Raw genomic sequence first — 19,659 nt, forward strand, 5'->3', positions numbered from 1 at the left:
GAATGTCGCTATCAAAGTTGGTATAATAGTTTTGAGCCTGAAAATCATATATACAGTGTTCTGAGTACGACAATGTGGCGGCGCTGGACGAAACCCGAGTCTAGATTGTCGTACTCATTCTCCTATGTGTGCCGATTTCCGACCCAAAACCTGCCTCCTCGACCCCAATAACTGCCTTCATATATAGATATCATTAAAATGGTTAACTACTGGTGTTTTTGGGCAATAGCTATGGCTCAGAAACCGGTAAATACGAGGCTCTGAGTACGATACTTTGGCAACGGTGGTGTTTACAGCCTCCTGTCAGTCAGTCCTTGGCGGTCCACGCGTGTTCCACCCTGCCGTGCCCCCGTCAGGCCCTGCTGCAGGCGTCCCGGCACCTCGACAGGACCTAACCTCTTCCCTGCTGACAGACAGACTCGCTGACAACACCCGCCAGTATTCAGCACTGCCTGGCGGCCGCGCTCCACAGCCTCACCGGACCCAGCACACACCCCAGAGGAAGAAGTCCACCTTCCTGCCGTGAGTCCCGTCACTCCACTCTGCACCACACACAAGTAAACTCAAGGAAATATAAAAAAAACAACCACTTCATCCATTTTCCTTCATTTTCCTTTCCCATCCCAAACAAACATCGTGGCTGTGGTGAGGTGGGGTGTGTGGGCGGGGAAGCCACACGGCCTGAACGATGGCCGGACAAAATTTACCTGCATTACGGAAGATTCCCTGGCTCACAAACTGACTACTGTTGAAGAGGGGGCAGCCACCCCTCGTGAGGTTAATACTGACACCATGGATTCTTTGCCTATAGTTGAAGAGGGGGCAGCCACCCCTTGTGAGGTTAATACTGACACCATGGATTCTTTGCCTATAGTTGAAGAGGGGGCAGCCACCCCTCCTGAGGTTAATACTGACACCATGGATTCTTTGCCTAAAGTTGAAGAGGGGGCAGCCACCCCTTGTGAGGTTAATACTGACACCATGGATTCTTTGCCTAAAGTTGAAGAGGGGGCAGCCACCCCTTGTGAGGTTAATACTGACACCATGGATTCTTTGCCTAAAGTTGAAGAGGGGGCAGCCACCCCTTGTGAGGTTAATACTGACACTATGTATTAACCTATTGGTTCCTGAATGCAGTGCAGTAACGAATGACTTCAAAAATAGAAGAGGGAGTTGAAGGGGGTGAAACCTCCCCATTAGGAAGGTTGAGGGGGGCCAAGCTCCTTGTTAAGGGAATCAATGGGTTGAAGCCCCTCCTTTAGGTAGGTTAAGTTAAAGTTAATTTTTCTTTATTCGGTATGCAGTGCAGGATGGAGTAAATTTGAAAGTTGTGTATTCAAATGCAAATACCAGTGCAGTAAACCCTAGATATATAATGGACTAATAGGCACACCTAACATCACCAAATATGTGGTATAAACTTGGCGGAGGGACTGTTTTTAGGGGCCATTGAAGGTAATGGGCTAAAGAGTAGCCTATCCAGATATTTTGTTTTTATTTGTTAACCCGTAGCTTACCACCCTGTGTGATATAAAAGTGGCCCCCAGTACCACACTGGGAGTAAACTTTTTATTGGCTAAATCCCTTGAAAATGACCCCAGTAACAAGGAAAATAGGTTCATTCCACTCAAAATTGCCCATAAGTGCTCTGCAGCTACCTACCCATCGTCCGCTCCTGGCTGGCCCGGCTTTGGCTCGCGGCCCACAAGTTGCCGTCCCGCGCCTTGGTATAGTTTTTATGTGTATATATCAGAGCTGGGCACTTCCGTACCTCTGTCCGCACCTCCGCTCCTCCGGACCTGCGGACCTTTAAACAGGTCACGGAGGTCCGAAATGGAAAGTTTTTCAAAAGTGCGGAAGTAACAGGTGCGGAACGGCAGTATTTTAAGTCCGTACCTCCGCACCTGAGGTTTTCAAGGATAAAAAAAATGAAAACGACAAACAGTCCGCGCTCTGCAGTAATACTTCCGGTCGTTTACGCGGTCTGTGCTGCAGGGCATGTTTTCCGCCACTTGAGTAGCGTCACTCATTCAGATTCTGACGTCCGATGTTGCATGTGTACTGAGGTATGATAATTATGATGAGTGTAAAAGTAGTTACTTTACTTCAGGTGGTGGAGATTCTATCGTTAAATGACAATAATGATAACAAAAATAATGGTAATAATAATAATAATAATAATGATAATAATAATGCTGCTGCAGTATTGCCTTGTATTTCTTTTTTTAAGGTACGGACTAGATTTTCAGGCGCTTTAATAGTTTTGATGCAGGCATTGGGAGGTGCGGATGCAGAAAGTGAAAAAAATTTTAGGCCGGAAGTACAGGCACGGACTATATGTGTTTGAGGTGCGGAGGCGGTACCGGACTACCGATATCCAGTAACGCTAGTATATATATATATATATATATATATATATATATATATATATATATATATATATATATATATATATATATATATATATATATATATATATATATATATATATATACAGTCCCTCAAATAGTGCGGGGGTTAGGGACTCAGGACCCCCGTACTATTCAAAAATTTGTATAAAATTAGTGCCTCCCCTAGAAACACTCCTGGGCTGCATCAGATTTTAAAGAATTTCCCCAATTCTTGGCAAGAATTGGGGGTCCTGTGCAAGCCGCGGCGGGTCTGGCTACGGCCACTGTCTTGCTGGCCACACCTCCATAGGCCTTTGGCGATGGCCATTTCCTGAGCCTCTTTTTTTTTTTTTTTTTTATTTTTTTTACAGCTGAGACAGTTCAAGGGGGCAGAGAAAAAAGAAAAAAAAGCGTGCTACTCACTGCTCCTGAATAGAGGTCAAAGGAGTGTCCAAAAAAAAGAGGTCAATTTCGGAAGGGGAGGTGTCCTGATACCCTACTCTTGAAAGAGTTCAAGGCGAAGCCAGGATGAAATACAGTTGAAGTAAGATTGTTCCAGAGTTTACCAGCGTGAGGGATGAAAGAGTGAAGATGCTGGTTGACTCTTGCATAAGGGGTTGGACAGTATAGGGATGAGCATGAGTAGAAAGTCGTGTGCAGCGGGGCCGCGGGAGGGGGGGAGGCATGCAGTTAGCAAGTTCAGAAGAGCAGTCAGCATGAAAATATCAAGAGAAGACAGAAAGAGAGGCAACATGGCGGCGGAATTTGAGAGGTAAAAGACTATCAGTATGAGGAGGAGAGCTGATGAGACGAAGAGCCTTTGACTCCACTCTGTCAAGGAGAGCTGTGTGAGTGGACCTCCCCCACACATGAGATGCATACTCCATACGAGGGCGGACAAGGCCTCTGTAAATGGACAGCAACTCTGCGGGTGAGAAGAACTGGCGGAGACGGTACAGAACGCCCAGCCTCGAGGAAACTGATTTAGTAAGAAATGAGATATGAAGTTTCCAGTTGAGGTTTTGAGTTAAGGATAGACTGAGGATGTTTAGTGTTGAAGAAGATGATAGCTGGGTGTTGTCAAAGAATAGGGGATAGTTGTTTGGAAGATTGTGTCGAGTGGAAAGGTGGAGAAACTGTGTTTTTGAGGCGTTGAAGGACACCAGGTTCCTCTTGCCCCAATCGGAAATAATAGTAAGGTCTGAGGCTAAGCGTTCTGTTGCCTCCAGCCTTGAATTGTTAAGTTCCTGTTGAGTGGGTCTTCTATTAAAAGAAGTTGAGTAATGCAGAGTGGAGTCATCGGCGTAAGAATGGATAGGACAGTTCGTTTTGGAAAGAAGATCATCAATGAACAACAGAAAAAGAGTGGGAGATAGGACAGAACCCTGTGGGACACCACTGTTAATAGATTTAGGGGAAGAACAGTGACTGTCCACCACGGCAGAAATAGAACGGTCAGAAAGGAAACTGGAGATAAAGAAACAGAGAGAAGGATAGAAACCGTAGGAGGGTAGTTTGGAAAGCAAAGATTTGTGCCAGACCCTATCAAAAGCTTTTGATATGTCCAGCGCAATAGCAAAAGTTTCACCGAAACGGCTAAGAGAGGATGACCAAGAGTCAGTTAAGAAGGCAAGGAGATCACCAGTAGAACGCCCCCTGCGGAACCCATACTGGCGATCAGATAGAAGGTTAGAAGTGGAAAGGTGCTTCTGAATCTTCCGGTTAAGGATTGATTCAAAAGCTTTAGATAGACAGGAAAGTAAAGCTATAGGACGGTAGTTTGAGGGGTTGGATCAGTCATCCTTCTTAGGCACAGGCTGTACGAAGGCATACTTCCAGCAGGAAGGAAAGATAGATGTTGATAGGCAGAGACGAAAGAGTTTGACCAAGCAGGGTGTCAGCACGGAAGCACAGTTTTTAAGGACAATAGGAGGCACTCCATCAGGTCCATAAGCCTTCTGAGAGTTGAGGCCAGAGAGGGCATAGAAAACATCATTTGGAAGAATCTTAATAACAGGCATAAAGGAGTCAGAGGGGGGGATGAGCAGGAGGAATATGCCCAGAATCATCCAGGGTGGAGTTCTTACAGAAGGTTTGAGCAAAGAGTTCAGCCTTAGAGACAGATGAGATGGCAGTGCTGCCGTATGGGTAACCCTGCCAGGTGGGGGTGGGCATAGAGTTCACGAGGTTACTGTTGTGTTACTGTTGCACCACAGACCATTTTAAAGCTTCACTGTAGGATAAGTAAGAACTTCCCGGTATGAAAACATCATCGTCATCGTTAGAAACAAGAAATTGAAACGATGCCATCTGTCAATATTTTGCTGAGAAAAAGGACGTTTTAAGAAACTGTCGCATGCAGTGATGCTAAGTAGCTACTGAAATACTCCTAATGAACTGTAGATCCCGTAACTGTGACTAAATTAATGTGTGTTGTCCTTGATGAGTGACAAGATGAGAAACTGTGTTGGTTCATCCAATCATATGGACAAGATAGAGCGCTCTGGTGGATCACGGGAGGGAGGCGAAAAACAATCTCAAGAATGGTGGGGGTCGTTCAAGAAGGGCATATATCGCCAGATGACGCCTTGGGGTTGCAAACTTGTCACCCTTTCCTTAAAATGCGGAATGCCATTTGTTCTGTATTTGGCTGTCTGAATGGTTAAGCAGATAATATTCAGTATTCTAAAACTGTAGTGAGCCCATTTTTCGGTGACCCACAAAACCAGGTTAAATTAAGTTTAGGGTAATTTCAAACACAAGATAGCCAGAAACTTACAGCATGAATTAACCAAGAAAGACCTCCTTTGTTAGATAATAAGTCTCATTACTGAGGAAAGATATATGTTTTTTCTGAGCTAGGTAAAGTTTTGGGTGTCTTCAAACACAAGATAGCCAGAAACTTATTGCATGAATTAACCAAGAAAGACCTCCTTTGTTAGATAATAAGTCTCATAACTGAGGAAGGATATCTGATTTTTCTGAGCAAAGACGTATAGTAACTGTTCAGGGTATTTTTAGGTTAGGTAAAGTTTTGGGTGTCTTCTAACACAAGATAGCCAGAAACTTATTGCATGAATTAACCAAGAAAGACCTCCCTTTCTTAGATAATAAGTCTCATTACTGAGGAAGGATATCTGATTTTTCTGAGCTAAGACGTATAGTAACTGTTCGGGGTATTTTTAGGTTAGGTAAAGTTTTGGGTGTCTTCAAACACAAGATAGCCAGAAACTTATAGCAACAAAGAAAGACCTCCCTTAGATAGATTATAAGTCTCATTACTAAGGAAACATATATGATTTATCTGAGCAAAGACGTATAGTAACTGTTTGGGGTTTTGTTAGGTCAGGTTAAGTTTAGAGAATTTTCAGACACATGATAGGCGAGAAACGATTTTTTTATTATTGCTACATTGACATATGTTTGCAGGGTGTGCTGGGCTGAGGCAGAGGCGAGAGTGAGGCGCAGGAGATGTGAGCCACGAGGATGTGTGAGCAGTGTGTCAAGGAGGAGTATCCAGACAGGGTGAGGGCCCCCCCCCCCCCCCCTCTCTCTCTCTCTCTCTCTCTCTCTCTCTCTCTTTTTCATAGTAAAGGAAATGGCTTGAGGATGATAAACAAGATGATGCAATAAGTAAACAGGAGTGGCCAAGGATGTGTCAAGGAGTGTGAGTGCCCCTTCCTCTCTGGCTGTCTGATTTATTTATACAGTACCCTCTCGAGTTTCGCGGTTAGTCCTAAATTCTTACCATCCTGACTTTCGCGCATTATCACTCCAAGTTTCGCGCTGATTTGACACGTACGGGTCACGCCTACTTACCATCGGCGTCACGCACGCTGCCTGTAAAGGTAGTGTCACACTAGACGTTTTCCTCTAAACATTGTGGAGAGAGAGAGAGAGAGAGAGAGAGAGAGGGTAAACGGGATGAGAAAACAGGTCGTTTTGAAGCTGCAGTTGAAGGCGGCTGCCTTACGATTGTGTGACAGTTCTGAAAACACGCTTGTGATTCGCTGGGAGTCCGATGACGTCATCACCGACGCTCACCCTATCAGCGGCCTCGCTGCCTTGGGGCAGTGTCACACTGGCCGTTTTCTTCCAACTGTTGTGGCTACTGGCAACTCCCATGCGCCCATGCGGGAGCGAGTTGTCGGTTGTCCGTAACCTGTTGGTGTCACACTGGGCCATTTTCTTTCCGCTGCGTTGGCGGCAGCTTGGACAACCAGCAAATCCAACTTTTCCGGGTGTGCGTCACACACGGCCAAGGTCGGTTGCCCGTCTCCACATCCACAATGTAAACAAAGCACTTGCCCTGTATCAACATGGCGTCGTCTGCTAAAGTAAGGGCTGTCGCGGCTTGTGCTGCCATTACCCAAGTCATGGACTTGTTGCTGCAGTTAAATGGCAGGAAGAAACACTTGTGGGTGTGGCGTGTCTGTGGGTCCTCCGTGCCAGTTCTCATTGTCACCACTGCACGTGCGTGGCCAACCCACCCATACACATGGATCGAATAACAACACACACACACACACACACACACGCACACAACAGACTCATTGGGAACCATTGCAGATGTTTCTGACAAACAGAAACGACGTCACCATTTCTTTGCGTGTGTTAGAACGTATTTGGTGAGTGTCTCACATGAACCAAACCTCCTAGCTCCTGGCAAGAAGAGAGCAGCCGTCTTTAACACTGCTCTCTTCTTGCCATTGGGTATGTTTGGTTTGTATGAACCACTCACCAAGTAAGTTCTAACACACTCTAGGAAATGATGAAGCCATTATTGTTTGTAAGAAACATCTGCCATGGTTCATGATGAGTCTGGTGTGTGCGTGCGTGTGTGTGTGTCTTTGTTGTTACTTGATCCACGTGTTTATGTGGTCGTAGTCTAGATGGGTGGGTTGGCCGCTCATGCACGGTGGCGACAATGAGAATTGGCACGGAGGACCCACAGACACGCCACACCCACAAGTGTTTCTTCCTGCCATTTAATTGCAGCAACAAGTCCATAACTTGGGTAATGGCAGCACAAGCTGTGACAGCCCTTACTTTAGCAGACGACGCCATGTTGATACAGGGCAAGTGCTTTGTTTACGTTGTGAATGTGGAGACGGGCAACCGACCTTGGCCGTGTGTGACACACACCAGGAAAAATTGGATTTGCTGGTTGTCAACGCGGAAAGAAAATGGCCCAGTGTGACACCAACAGGTTACGGACAACCGACAACTCGCTCCCGCATGGGCGCATGGGAGTTGCCAGTAGCCACAACAGTTGGAAGAAACGGCAGTGTGACACTGCCCCGCAGCGAGGTTACGACCGGGTGAGCGCCGCAATGACGCCATCGGACTCCCAGCTAATCACAAGCGTGTTTTCAGAGCTCAATCGTAAGGCTTCATCTGTGGCTTTAAAACGACCTGCCTTCTCTTCCTGTTTTCTTCCTTTTTCCAAGGTACGTATTTTGAGATAACAAGGAGTAAAGGAGGAAAAAAGTGAGCTGAGCTGCAGCGCCAGTTATAATAAGCTACACAATAGCAGTTGCCTGGGCCATGACGGGCTCGGGGCCGACCACCAGGCCCAGATGTATAGTCTACCGGCGCCATGGCCCACATGTAAAAAAAAAAAAAAAAAAAAATCCACGGGATGGACCAGATAAGCGCTTTTTCAGTGTTTTCAATACCTCGAGCCAGGATCCTTGAGTTTAGCGCTATGCCTTGAACGGCGGCGCCAAAACTCAAGAGGGTACTGTAGTGAGGGAAGCAGGTCAAGGGCAACAAACCAAGGAAAACAACACAAATAAGTCCCCCAGAAAAGTAAACAGGAGTGGCCAAGAGTGTGTCCAGGAGTGTGAGTGCCCCTTCCTCTCTGGCTGTCTGATTTATTTATAGTAAGGGAAGCAGGTCAAGGGGTCAGAGGGAGTGGCCAAGAGTGTGTCCAGGAGTGTGAGTGCCCCTTCCTCTCTGGCTGTCTGATTTATTTATAGTAAGGGAAGCAGGTCAAGGGGTCAGAGGGAGTGGCCAAGAGTGTGTCCAGGAGTGTGTGTTTCCCTTCCTCTTTACTTACCTAACCTACTTAACTTTTACTTTACTTTTTTACTTTACTTGGCTTACTTTTACTTTACCTTGTGTTTCATTTTTCATTTTTATTTATTATTGTATTAGCTAGACAGAGTGAGCTTCCCTGCCTCCTTGCCTGTTATGTTTAAGTCACCAGTGTTTTTACTATTATTATTATTATTATTATTATTATTACAGTCATCCCTCAAATAGTACGGTTTCGTATAGTAGGGTTTCGGTTTTATACGGATTGTCATGGAAGAATTTTTTTTAGGATTTTTAAATTTCTCACTCATTGCACCAAGTAGCCTTGGCGTGAGTGGCAACACTGTTCCTACCAAAACACCTGCTGAAAGCACCCATAAGCATTTGAGAAAGAATTTAGATTTAGGAGAAGTTACGTTTTGGGATGAGTTATGTTGCGGTAGGGAGAGCATACCACGTGAATGAGAGCAGTGATCGCTGCATCTATCTTAGTATAAAAGAAATTCTTGCCGCAGTAACTGCCAGCGCTCCAAGAGTGCTGCAAGAGTGGAGATAAAGGCTGTCCTTTTAAGCCCCGTCGTTGCTATGGTGATGGCGTCTCACTCGCAGCAAAATGGCATACGCCAATCTTCCTGGCGATGTTTAGCATGCATTCTAGCTGTCCTGGCTGATGAACTCCTTACAACAGAAGATGAAAAGGAAGCTGCAGTGGTTATGGTGACACAGAGAGGTGAAATGCAATGGAAACACTTATATGTGTTTGTTTGGGCCGCCATGTTTGCTGATGACGTCATCACGGCACAAAGATGTTCCACCTCTCAAAGCCAGGAGCCAGCGGACGTTGAAACTTGTGCTGCCGCGTCACGCGTTTGAGAACACTCAGGACGTTTCGAGAGTCCCCATTCCCTCTCTCAAACGCAGCCCAGGAGTGTTTCAAGGGGGGGGCACTAATTTTATACGGATTTTCAAATAGTACGGGGGTCCTGGGTCCCTAACCCCCGTACTATTTGAGGGACAACTGTATTATTATTATTATTATTATTATTATTATTATTATTATTATTATTATTATTATTATTATCGAGACTGAGCTTCCCTTCTCTCCTATTCTCTTATGCTCAGTTTACTAAAGTTTCCCTTCTTGTCTTGTTCTTGTATAGCGTTTTCTTTGGTACGTCATGTAATAACAGAGGATTCAGGCAAGGCATCAGGACACCACCATCATTTCTTATCTTCATTATCTATTTGGCATCCAATATCCCCATACTGTCTTGTGAGGGCGGACGGTCAGTGATTTTTATTCATTTATTTATTTATTTTTGGCGCTGGCAGACTTTCTTGTTCGGGCATGGCGGTCAGTCTGTGCCCCAACCACCACTTTTTATTTTTTATTTATTTATTTTTTGCCAGCCTATAGCATCAGTAGGCTTTCTCGAGGGGTCTGGATGGTATTCGCCCCCAGCCCTTCATGGTGCAGGCAAGTGTTTATAGTGGCGCCATCTTTTCTTGCCTCCCCATGTCTCTTTCACTGGCCCAATGGTGTTGTCTCATGGTCTCGTCAGGGCACGGTCTGTCTGGACTCGGGGGCGTACCTGGCAAACCTGGCTGGCTGTCAAGGGTGTGGCCGCAAGGATACGCTCAAGGTGGCCAACAAGACAGTCGGCCCATCGGAGGCGAACGAGGAGGTGACGGAGTTTGAGCGTGAGTATGCGACACCCATCATCACCACCACTAGCGTCATCATCATCATCATCATCTAGTAAACATTTTTTTTTTTTTTTTTTTTTTTCCCCCTTGAGCTGTTTCCTTTACTGTACAAAATAAAGGCAGGTAAGTGGGTTTTTTGTACAGTTAACCCGGTAGCTGCGGGGATCATGTTTCTTAACCCTTTCCTTGCTAAGCGCTCACAACGAGACCATCCCCTCAGGTGCGCTCGGGCACCCCAGCGGGGGAAGGGGATCTCTTTTAACCGCTGTATCCCAAAAACTATTTATTACAGCTACAAAATAAAATACCATTGGAAAGAGGAGGCCAAAATCTATAAGATTCGGTTATGTAAGCCTCTCCTGTGAATGTACAGGCACGTTCAGGGGGTGTTTTTTTGCTGTGAGTGCGACTGGCGCTCGCAGCAAGCTTTTAGCACCACCAGCAAGTGACGCTAGTGCTCGCTCTTTTAACCTCTGTATCTCAAAAACTATTCATCACAGCTGAAAAACAAAAACACCATTGGAAAGAGGAGGCCAAGATCTATAAGATTTGGTTATGTAAGCCTCTCCTGTGAATGTACAGGCACGTTCAGGGGGTGTTGCCTGTGAAGACGTACATTTATACGTGCGCGACGGTCAGCCGTAAGGCAAGTACTGTAGATCTCTTGATGATGGGGTGCTGGCAGGGCAGTATTGCCAACTGTAAAATTTACAACTATTTGGTCAAAATATCAGTCATGTGATAGGTGAAGCTATGCAAAAATGTCGCTATATTGGACAACAACATCCACTAGTTGCTCGTCCGTAGATTTTCCGTGTTGGGCTGAGATGATTTTCCACCAAATTTCTTGGAAAACCCACTGAATTGGCAATGCTGCGAAGTGAGAAATAGTGTTGGAACACTCTCATACAAGGGAAATTTGAGTGCGACTGGAGCTCACAGTGAGCGTTTAGCACCACCGGCAAGTTAGGCTAGTGCTCGCTGTGAGCGTTTAGCAACGAAAGGGTTAAAGGCCCTTCCCTCTAAGTGAGAAAAATGAGAAAATATCATCACTCACACAAATTATTTCATAATATATATCAGTGGATTTGTGATCAGTTTATGCATCATCTATATTGGGTGTTTATATCATAGCAAAAATTTGGCCCTTTGCTGCTTCACGGTAAAGCCACATATTTGGTTTGTCACTGCTACCAGGTTAATGAAGCAGCTCAAGGGTAGATAACTAACAAACAAAGATATCCCCACTTGCGCTGCCTTTACGAAAGAAAGCAGAGAAGAGTGGCCAAAAGAGAGGTCAGTTTTGAGCAACTCCGCGGTGCAGTGGTCAGCGCCCCTTACTATGAAACACCAAGCCTTGCCTTTCCCTCAACTTCTCTCCTTCCCACTATTTCCTTTCTCCCTCGACCCCTTCCACTACAGAACTACTGACTCCCCCACACCTTTCCTCTTCCCCTTCCACTGCAGAACCCCCAATGGCCTTCCTTCCCCTTCCTCTGGTCTTACCTCACTGGTCTGTACCACTGTATCCCTTGCTTCTCAGGGCTCACATGTTACCACCCTCATACCCTCCTTCCAGAATCCACACTTCCCCTTACACTACAGAATTCCCAATGGCCTCCTTCCCCTTCCACTGGTCTGACCGCCCGGCTCCATGCCACTGTATCCCTAGCCTCTCCGGGCTCACATGTTACCACCCTCAGCCCCTCCTTCCAGAATCCACACTTCCCCTCACACTACAGAACCCCCAATGGCCTTCCTTCCCCTTCCTCTGGTCTTACCTCACTGCTCTATGCCACTGTATCCCTTGCTTCTCAGGGCCCACATGTTACCACCCTCATACCATCCTTCCAGAATCCACACTTCCCCTTACACTGCAGAACCCCCAATGGCCTTCCTTCCCCTTCCTCTGGTCTTACCTCACTGGTCTATGCCACTGTATCCCTTGCTTCTTCAGGGCTCACATGTTACCACCCTCATACCCTCCTTCCAGAATCCACACTTCCCCTTACACTGCAGATCCCCCACCAGCCTTCCTTCCCCTTCCTCTGGTCTTACCTCACTGGTCTATGCCACTGTATCCCTTGCTTCTCAGGGCCCACATGTTACCACCCTCATACCCTCCTTCCAGAATCCACACTTTCCCTTCCACTACAGAATTCCCAACCGCCTTCTCCTCACCTTACCTTCTACAGGGTGTTATGTACTACTCTTCTTCTCTCCTTTCAGACTTACTAACTCTACTTTACTTTAACTTACACTAACTTTAATTCTGGGTCATTATTGGCGCTTGTACGGCAGTTTTAGGGCATGAAAAATGATATATGCGATGTTCTGAGTGTACGAGAATCTGGCAACCCAACCTAATCCAAGTTTACCTTGACCCTATAGCTCCTCCTCCTCCTCCTCCCTGCGTCCGCGTCCTTGGTTTATTGCTTTATAGTCGGTCATTTCACACTTCTGTCGCTCCTTCCAGCCTCTCAAGTAAGCACCCCATACAACACACACACGATAGCTGCTTCTCACCTAATCTCCGTATCCATTATGCAAGAGTTAATGAGCATCTTCAGTCTTTCATCCCTTGCACTGGTTAACCTCAGTAGCAGCCTCCCTCCCTCCCTTATCAGCCTCACAAGTAAGCACCCCATACAACACACACAGGGCAGGTGTTTCTCATTTAATCTCGGTGTCCCTTATGCAAGAGTTCACCAGCATCTTCAGTCTTTCATCCCTTGCACTGGTTAACCTCAGCAGCATCCTCCCTCCCTCCCTTACCACCCTCGCAAGTAAGCACCCCATACAACACACACGGTAGCTGCCTCTCACTTAATCTCCGTATCCCTTATGCAAGAGTTCACCAGCATCTTCAGTCTTTCATCACTAGCGCTGGTTAACCTCAGCAGTACACTCCCTCCCACCCTCCCTTATCAGCCTCGCAAGTAAGCACCCCATACAACACACACAGGGCAGGTGTTTCTCATTTAATCTCCGAATCCATTATGCAAGAGTTCACCAGCATCTTCAGTCTTTCATCCCTTGCACTGGTCCTCTCAGCAGCCTCCCTCCCTCCCTCCCATGTCTCTGTGGCCTCCTTTTCTTTTCAAACCGAGTCATTCGTCACTGGAACAATCTTCCTTCAGAAGTAGTAAATGCGAATACCATCAACTCCTTCAAATATAGAATCGACCGTCACTTCGCTGCGTCAGGAGTGAACTGAATATTGAGGTAGATATTTTCAGACAGATTGCAGCAAGACCTCAACCTATATTCATATAATTCTCCCCCACAACCCAGATTGCAAGTAGCGTAAGTCAACAATAGAGTACAGCAACAGTTAATGTCCGCATGACAGGTGGAGTGAGGTGTGGGTGCAGTAAGGTGACAGGTTACTGGTGCCGTGAATAGTACCGCCGGTAAAACTAGGATCAAGCCTCCACCTGTGCCCCTGAAACTACACCTCACCCACCGTGAGTATTGGGGGGGATTCTGGGGCTGCCCTGTGTAGGCCACTCGTCCTCTCCCAGTCTCCGTGTATTTCTATGTTCTTGTATCTGTTCCTCAATATCGAGGTGCTTTTCATCTGCTCCTCAATGTCAAGGTGCTTTCATCTGCTCCCCAGGCCCCAAGTGGCTGTCGAGCATATTAAATAACCAATGCGGGCAACCACGTAATGAGCCAATAGGCTTTCTGTTGCCTGCATTTCCATGTTTCCATGTTTCTTGTGACTCCAACTATTTCACAAAGGGATTATCAAGTAAGTTAAGTTTGGGGCATAGGCCATAACCTGCATCCTCAGTCTTTCACCCCTTGCACTGGACAACTCAACACCCTCCCTCCCTCCCTCCCTCCCATGTCTCTGTGGCCTCCTTCCTGTGACTCCAACTATTTCACAAAGGGATTATCAAGTAAGTTAAGTTTGGGGCATAGGCCATAACCTGCATCTTCAGTCTTTCACCCCTTGCACTGGACAACTCAACACCCTCCCTCCCTCCCTCCCATCCATGTCTCTGTGGCCTCCTTCCTATGACTTTAACTATTTCACGAAGGGGATATCAAGTTTGGGGCATAGGCCATAACCTGCATCTTCAGTCTTTCATCCCTTGCACTGGTCCACTCAGCAGCAGCCTCCCTCCCTCCCTCCACATCCTCTTCATCTGTGTCCCAACTCTACCTTCCAGATGTGTGTGGAGAGTGCCAACACGTGGTAGCCCGGCACCTTCATGTCTTCTGGGTGGAGGACGGCTATCAGAACTACACGATGAGCTGCATGCTGTGTGGAGGGGCTGAGGACACGCGATCCTGCCTCCCTGATGACCCGCGCTTTGAGGCCGCCCTGTTCTGAGGCAGCCACGACACACAGCCACAGACCCAGCAAAGGTACATATCCACTCTGAAACAGTTCTACGACTCCTGAGGCAGCAAGGTACATACCTTGAACAGTTCTGACTCCTGAGGCAAGCAAGGTACATATCCCTCTCCTTGAACAGTTCTGACTCTGAGGTGCTGGGTATATCCCTCTCCTTGAACAGTTCTGAGGCAAGCAATGTACATATCCCATCTGCCTTGAACTTTCCTGAGTAAAGCAAGGTACATATCCACTCTACCTTGAAAAGTTCTGAGGCAAGCAAGGTACATATCAACTCTGACTTGAACAGTTCTGAGGCAAGCAAGGTACATATCCCCTCTGCCTTGAACAGTTCTGAGGCAAGCAAGGTACATATCCCTCTGCCTTGAACAGTTCTGAGGCAAGCAAGGTACATCCCTCTGCCTTGAACAGTTCTGAGGCAAGCAAGGTACATATCCCTCTACCTTGAACAGTTCTGAGGCAAGCAAGGTACATATCCACTCTACCTGAACAGTTCTGAGGCAAGCAAGGTACATATCCACTCTCCTTGAACAGTTCTGAGGCAAGCAAGGTACATATCCACTCTCCTTGAACAGTTCTGAGGCAAGCAAGGTACATATCCCTCTGCCTTGAACAGTTCTGAGGAGCAAGGTACATATCCCTCTGCCTTGAACAGTTCTGAGGCAAGGTACATATCCCTCCCTTGAACAGTTCTGAGGCAAGCAAGGTACATATCCCTCTGCCTTGAACAGTTCTGAGGCAAGCAAGGCACATATCCTCTCCTTGAACAGTTCTGAGGCAAGCAAGGTACATATCCCCTCTGCCTTGAACAGTTCTGAGGCAAGCAAGGTACATATCCCCTCTGCCTTGAACAGTTCTGAGGCAAGCAAGGCATATCCTCTGCCTTGAACAGTTCTGAGGCAAGCAAGGTACATATCCCTCTCCCTTGAACAGTTCTGAGGCAAGCAAGGTACATATCCCTCTGCCTTGAACAGTTCTGGGCAAGAAGCATATCCCTTCCTCCCCTTGAACAGTTCTGAGGCAAGCAAGGTACATATCCCCTCTGCCTTGAACAGTTCTGAGGCAAGCAAGGTACATATCCCCTCTGCCTTGAACAGTTCTGAGGCAAGCAAGGTACATATCCCCTCTCCCTTGACCAGTTCTGAGGCAAGCAAGGTACATATCCCCTCTGCCTTGAACAGTTCTGAGGCAAGCAAAGTACATATCCCTCTCCCTTGAACAGTTCTGAGGCAAGCAAGGTACATATCCCTCTCCTTGAACAGTTCTGAGGCAAGCAAGGTACATATCCCTCTGCCTTGAACAGTTCTGAGGCAAGGTACATATCCTCTCCCTTGAACAGTTCTGAGGCAAGCAAGGTGCATATCCCTCTGCCTTGAACTGTTCTGAGGCAAGCAAGCTACATCTCCCCTCTGCCATGAACAGTTCTGAGGCAAGCAAGGTACATATCCCCTCTGCCTTGAACAGTTCTGTGGCAAGCACGGTACATATCCACTCGCCCTTGAACAGTTCTGAGGCAAGCAAGGTACATATCCACTCTGCCTTGAACAGTTCTGAGGCAAGCAAGGTACATATCCCTCTGCCTTGAACTGTTCTGAGGCAAGCAAGGGTACACATAATATCCCTCTGCCTTGAACAGTTCTGAGGCAAGCAAGGTACATATCCTCTACCTTGAACAGTTCTGAGGCAAGCAAGGTACATATCCCCTCTGCCTTGAACAGTTCTGAGGCAAGCAAGGTACATATCCCCTCTGCCTTGAACAGTTCTGAGGCAAGCAAGGTACATATCCACTCTACCTTGAACAGTTCTGACTCCGGAGGCAAGCAAGGTACATATCCCCTCTGCCTTGAACAGTTCTGAGGCAAGCAAGGTACATATCCCCTCTCCCTTGAACTGTTCTGAGGCAAGCAAGGTACATATCCCCTCTCCCTTGAACAGTTCTGAGGCAAGCAAGTACATATCCCTCTGCCTTGAACAGTTCTGAGGCAAGCAAGGTACATATCCCTCTTGAACAGTTCAGGCTCCTCTGCCTTGAACAGTTCTGAGGCAAGCAAGGCACATATCCCTCTGCCTTGAACAGTTCTGAGGTCATATCCTCTCCTTGAACAGTTCTGAGGCAAGCAAGGTACATATCCACTCTGCCTTGAACAGTTCTGAGGCAAGGTACATATCCCCTCTCCCTTGAACAGTTCTGAGGCAAGCAAGGTACATATCCCCTCTCCCTTGAACAGTTCTGAGGCAAGCAAGGTACATATCCCCTCTCCCTTGAACAGTTCTGAGGCAAGCAAGGTACATATCCACTCTACCTTGAACAGTTCTGAGGCAAGCAAGGTACATATCCCCTCTACCTTGAACAGTTCTGAGGCAAGCAAGGTACATATCCACTCTACCTTGAACAGTTCTGAGGCAAGCAAGGTACATATCCACTCTACCTTGAACAGTTCTGAGGCAAGCAAGGTACATATCCCCTCTACCTTGAACAGTTCTGAGGCAAGCAAGGTACATATCCACTCTACCTTGAACAGTTCTGAGGCAAGCAAGGTACCTAGCATTTCTCCCTCAACCCTTTGCTGTCCCGTTCCACACACACAAGGATTTAGGAAAGCTAGGAAAGTTGGTCTCCCTTCGCACACATAACTCTGGTGGCCATTAATTCACCCTTTTCCCTCCCCTTCCACACACCCACAAGGATATAGGAAAGCCAGGAAAGCCAGCCTGACAGTTTGTGGTATCTTCAAACACATGATAGCCAGCACCTTATGGTATAGATCAAGAAAGAATTACGTCACTCTCTTATATAGAAGGTCTCATTAGTATATATTTTTCTCCTTTCTGCTCAGTCAGTCTCTCTTGTTATCCACTTCCATATTTGTATATCGAGGGAGTTGTGTTTTGGTCTGTATATCAACTTTTTATTTTCACTTCATACCCCTTCACATATTTTAATACACACACACACACACACACACACACAATAATAATCACATCCTTAAAGCACCCTATAGTATTACACACCTCCCTTTCCTCAGGTCTCCGCCAGTACAGCCTTAGCCAGCCAGCCCTTGGGAGACCCTGAGCGTCGCCCTTTTCTGCCCCTAGCGCACACACACGCCTTCAGCCAGACCTTGGGATAACGTCACCCCCGGCTTTGTTTACGCTACAGTGAGTGGGTCAATGTGTGTGTTTATGTAGAGTCTTACTGGCGGAGTGAGAGAGTAAGGAGTGTAGGTTTCTGTGTAGTGTTGTGGTGAAGGTTCTTGTGACTTACTGTTAGTCTACAAGCATTGGTGACTTTGTGATTCGCTGTTAGTCTGCAAGCATTGGTGACTTACTAACAAGTGTGTGTGGATGTGTGTGTGAGTCAGCTGTTTGTGAATGGAGACAGGGTTAGTAAGAGTGTAGGTTTCCATGTTGTGTTGTGGTGAAGCTTCTCATAACTCACTCATAGTCTGCAAGCACTGTTGACTTACTAACAAGTGTGTGTGTGCATGTGTGTGGATTAGCTGTGCATCATTAGGAAGGTTTTCATGTGTAGCAAATTGTTTAACCTCCAAAATTGCTGTCAGTCTGCAAGCACTGTTGACTTAACCCTCTCGCGCCCAATGACGTGTTTCGCGTCATCAAGGGTAAAAAGGTCCTGGCGCCTGATGACGTAAGACGCATCATAAAAGTTTTAAAAATTGATTAAAAATTAGTTTTCGGTGAAACTGCGTCAAATTTGGGAGCGTCATTTGTTAGGATAAGTTTCTTAATGGTAACATATGGCAACCTTCCTAAGGAGCGTAGATGAGGATTCCTTGATGTCATTCTGGGCCTGGCGTCACTGAAAGTCTAAGTGGTTGTGTGTGAGTGAGTGTTTCCATGGCATAACTCTTGGCTGGGTGTGACAAGAACTGATTCCTTGATGTCATTCTGGGCCTGGCATCACTGAAAGCCTAAGTGGTTGTGTGTGTGTGAGTGAGTGTTTCCATGGTGTAACTCTTGGCTGGGTGTGACGAGAACTGAATTTCTTATGTCATTCTGGGCCTGGCATCACTGAAAGTCTAATTGGTTGTGTGTGAGTGAGTGTTTCCATGGCATAACTCTTGGCTGGGTGTGACAAGAACTGATTCCTTGATGTCATTCTGGGTCAAGTAAATGTGTACCTTGTTTTGTATGTATTATGTATTCAACTTTTGTCAATAAACTAATGGACTAACTAACTGTCTAACTAAATAACTAACTACTTAACTGTCTGTCTAACTAACTAACTGTCTAACTAACTGTCTGGGCTGCTGCTAATGTGGAATGTTCTCTTAGTACTCAAACATGTCTTTAGAGCAGAGCAGGTTAGTGTGTGTTCTCTGTGTGGAACCTAGGACTTATATGAATTTCTCCCTGGGTGTTGCATAAAGGCAGGTTAGTGTGTGTTCTCTGTGGCGTGGTGAGCGGATACTATTACAAACTGAAGCCCTGAACCTGAGACTTATATAATTTCTTCCTGTGTGTTTATAGCAAGGCAGGTTAGTGTGTTCTCTGTATGGTAAGGCAGGTTAGTGTGTGTTCAACCTGAGACTTATATAATTTCTTCCAGCAAGGCAGGTGTTCTCTGTGGTGTGGTGGCGGAATACATTACAAATGCCCTGAACCTGAGGACTGATGATATGATTTCTTCCTGGGTGTTTATAGCAAGGCAGGTTGTGCTGCGTTCTCTGGTGTGTGGTGGCGGGATACTGTAAACTGAAGCCCTGAACCTGAGACTTATATAATTTCTTCCTGGGTGTTTATAGCAAGGCAGGTTAGTGTGTGTTCTCTGTGGTGTGGTGAGCGGATACCATTACAGACTGATGCCCTGAACCTGAGACTTATATAATTTCTTCCTGGGTGTTTATAGCAAGGCAGGTTAGTGTGTGTTCTCTGTGGTGTGGTGAGCGGATACTATTACAAACTGAAGCCCTGGTACCAAGATTTTTATGATTTCTTCCTGTGTGTTTATAGCAAGGCAGGTTAGTGTGTGTTCTCTGGCGTGGTGAGCGGATACTATTACAAACTGAAGCCAAGATTTGTTGCTATTAAAACTTACTATTGAACTTGCTATTGAACTCCTGAACCTAATATTTGTTGCTATTCTAAAATGATAAACTGAGGTCAGGATTTTTACAGTGTCATCCCTGTGTTGAC

At 46.4% G+C, this 19,659-nt stretch overlaps 1 protein-coding gene across 2 annotated transcripts; it reads left to right on the forward strand.

The window, feature by feature from the left end:
• The first annotated feature begins 273 nt into the window (after positions 1 to 273).
• On the forward strand, positions 274 to 19,437 carry LOC126990631 (protein Churchill-like). 2 transcript variants are annotated; one of them, XM_050849313.1, is made up of 6 exons: positions 274 to 522; positions 5,820 to 5,915; positions 9,992 to 10,130; positions 14,315 to 14,513; positions 17,529 to 18,827; positions 19,277 to 19,437. In XM_050849313.1, the coding sequence occupies exons 2-4, from the start codon at positions 5,877 to 5,879 to the stop codon at positions 14,476 to 14,478; spliced, it is 342 nt and encodes a 113-aa protein (XP_050705270.1). In that variant the 5' UTR covers positions 274 to 522; positions 5,820 to 5,876; the 3' UTR covers positions 14,479 to 14,513; positions 17,529 to 18,827; positions 19,277 to 19,437. The 2 variants fall into 2 exon arrangements, with proteins under 2 accessions (XP_050705270.1, XP_050705271.1); XM_050849314.1 differs by having other exon boundaries at positions 19,381 to 19,437.
• Positions 19,438 to 19,659: the final 222 nt, after the last annotated feature.

Source organism: Eriocheir sinensis, unplaced genomic scaffold, assembly GCF_024679095.1.
Source record: "Eriocheir sinensis breed Jianghai 21 unplaced genomic scaffold, ASM2467909v1 Scaffold1821, whole genome shotgun sequence".
NCBI lineage: Eukaryota > Metazoa > Arthropoda > Malacostraca > Decapoda > Varunidae > Eriocheir > Eriocheir sinensis.

Coding starts and splice junctions, on each gene's coding strand:
- LOC126990631 (XM_050849313.1), top strand. CDS start 5,877: ATGTGTGAGCAGTGTGTCAAGGAGGAGTATCCAGACAGG. Junction 5,916..9,991: donor AGGAGGAGTATCCAGACAGG/GTGAGGGCCCCC, acceptor TGGTCTCGTCAG/GGCACGGTCTGTCTGGACTC. Junction 10,131..14,314: donor GGAGGTGACGGAGTTTGAGC/GTGAGTATGCGA, acceptor TCTACCTTCCAG/ATGTGTGTGGAGAGTGCCAA.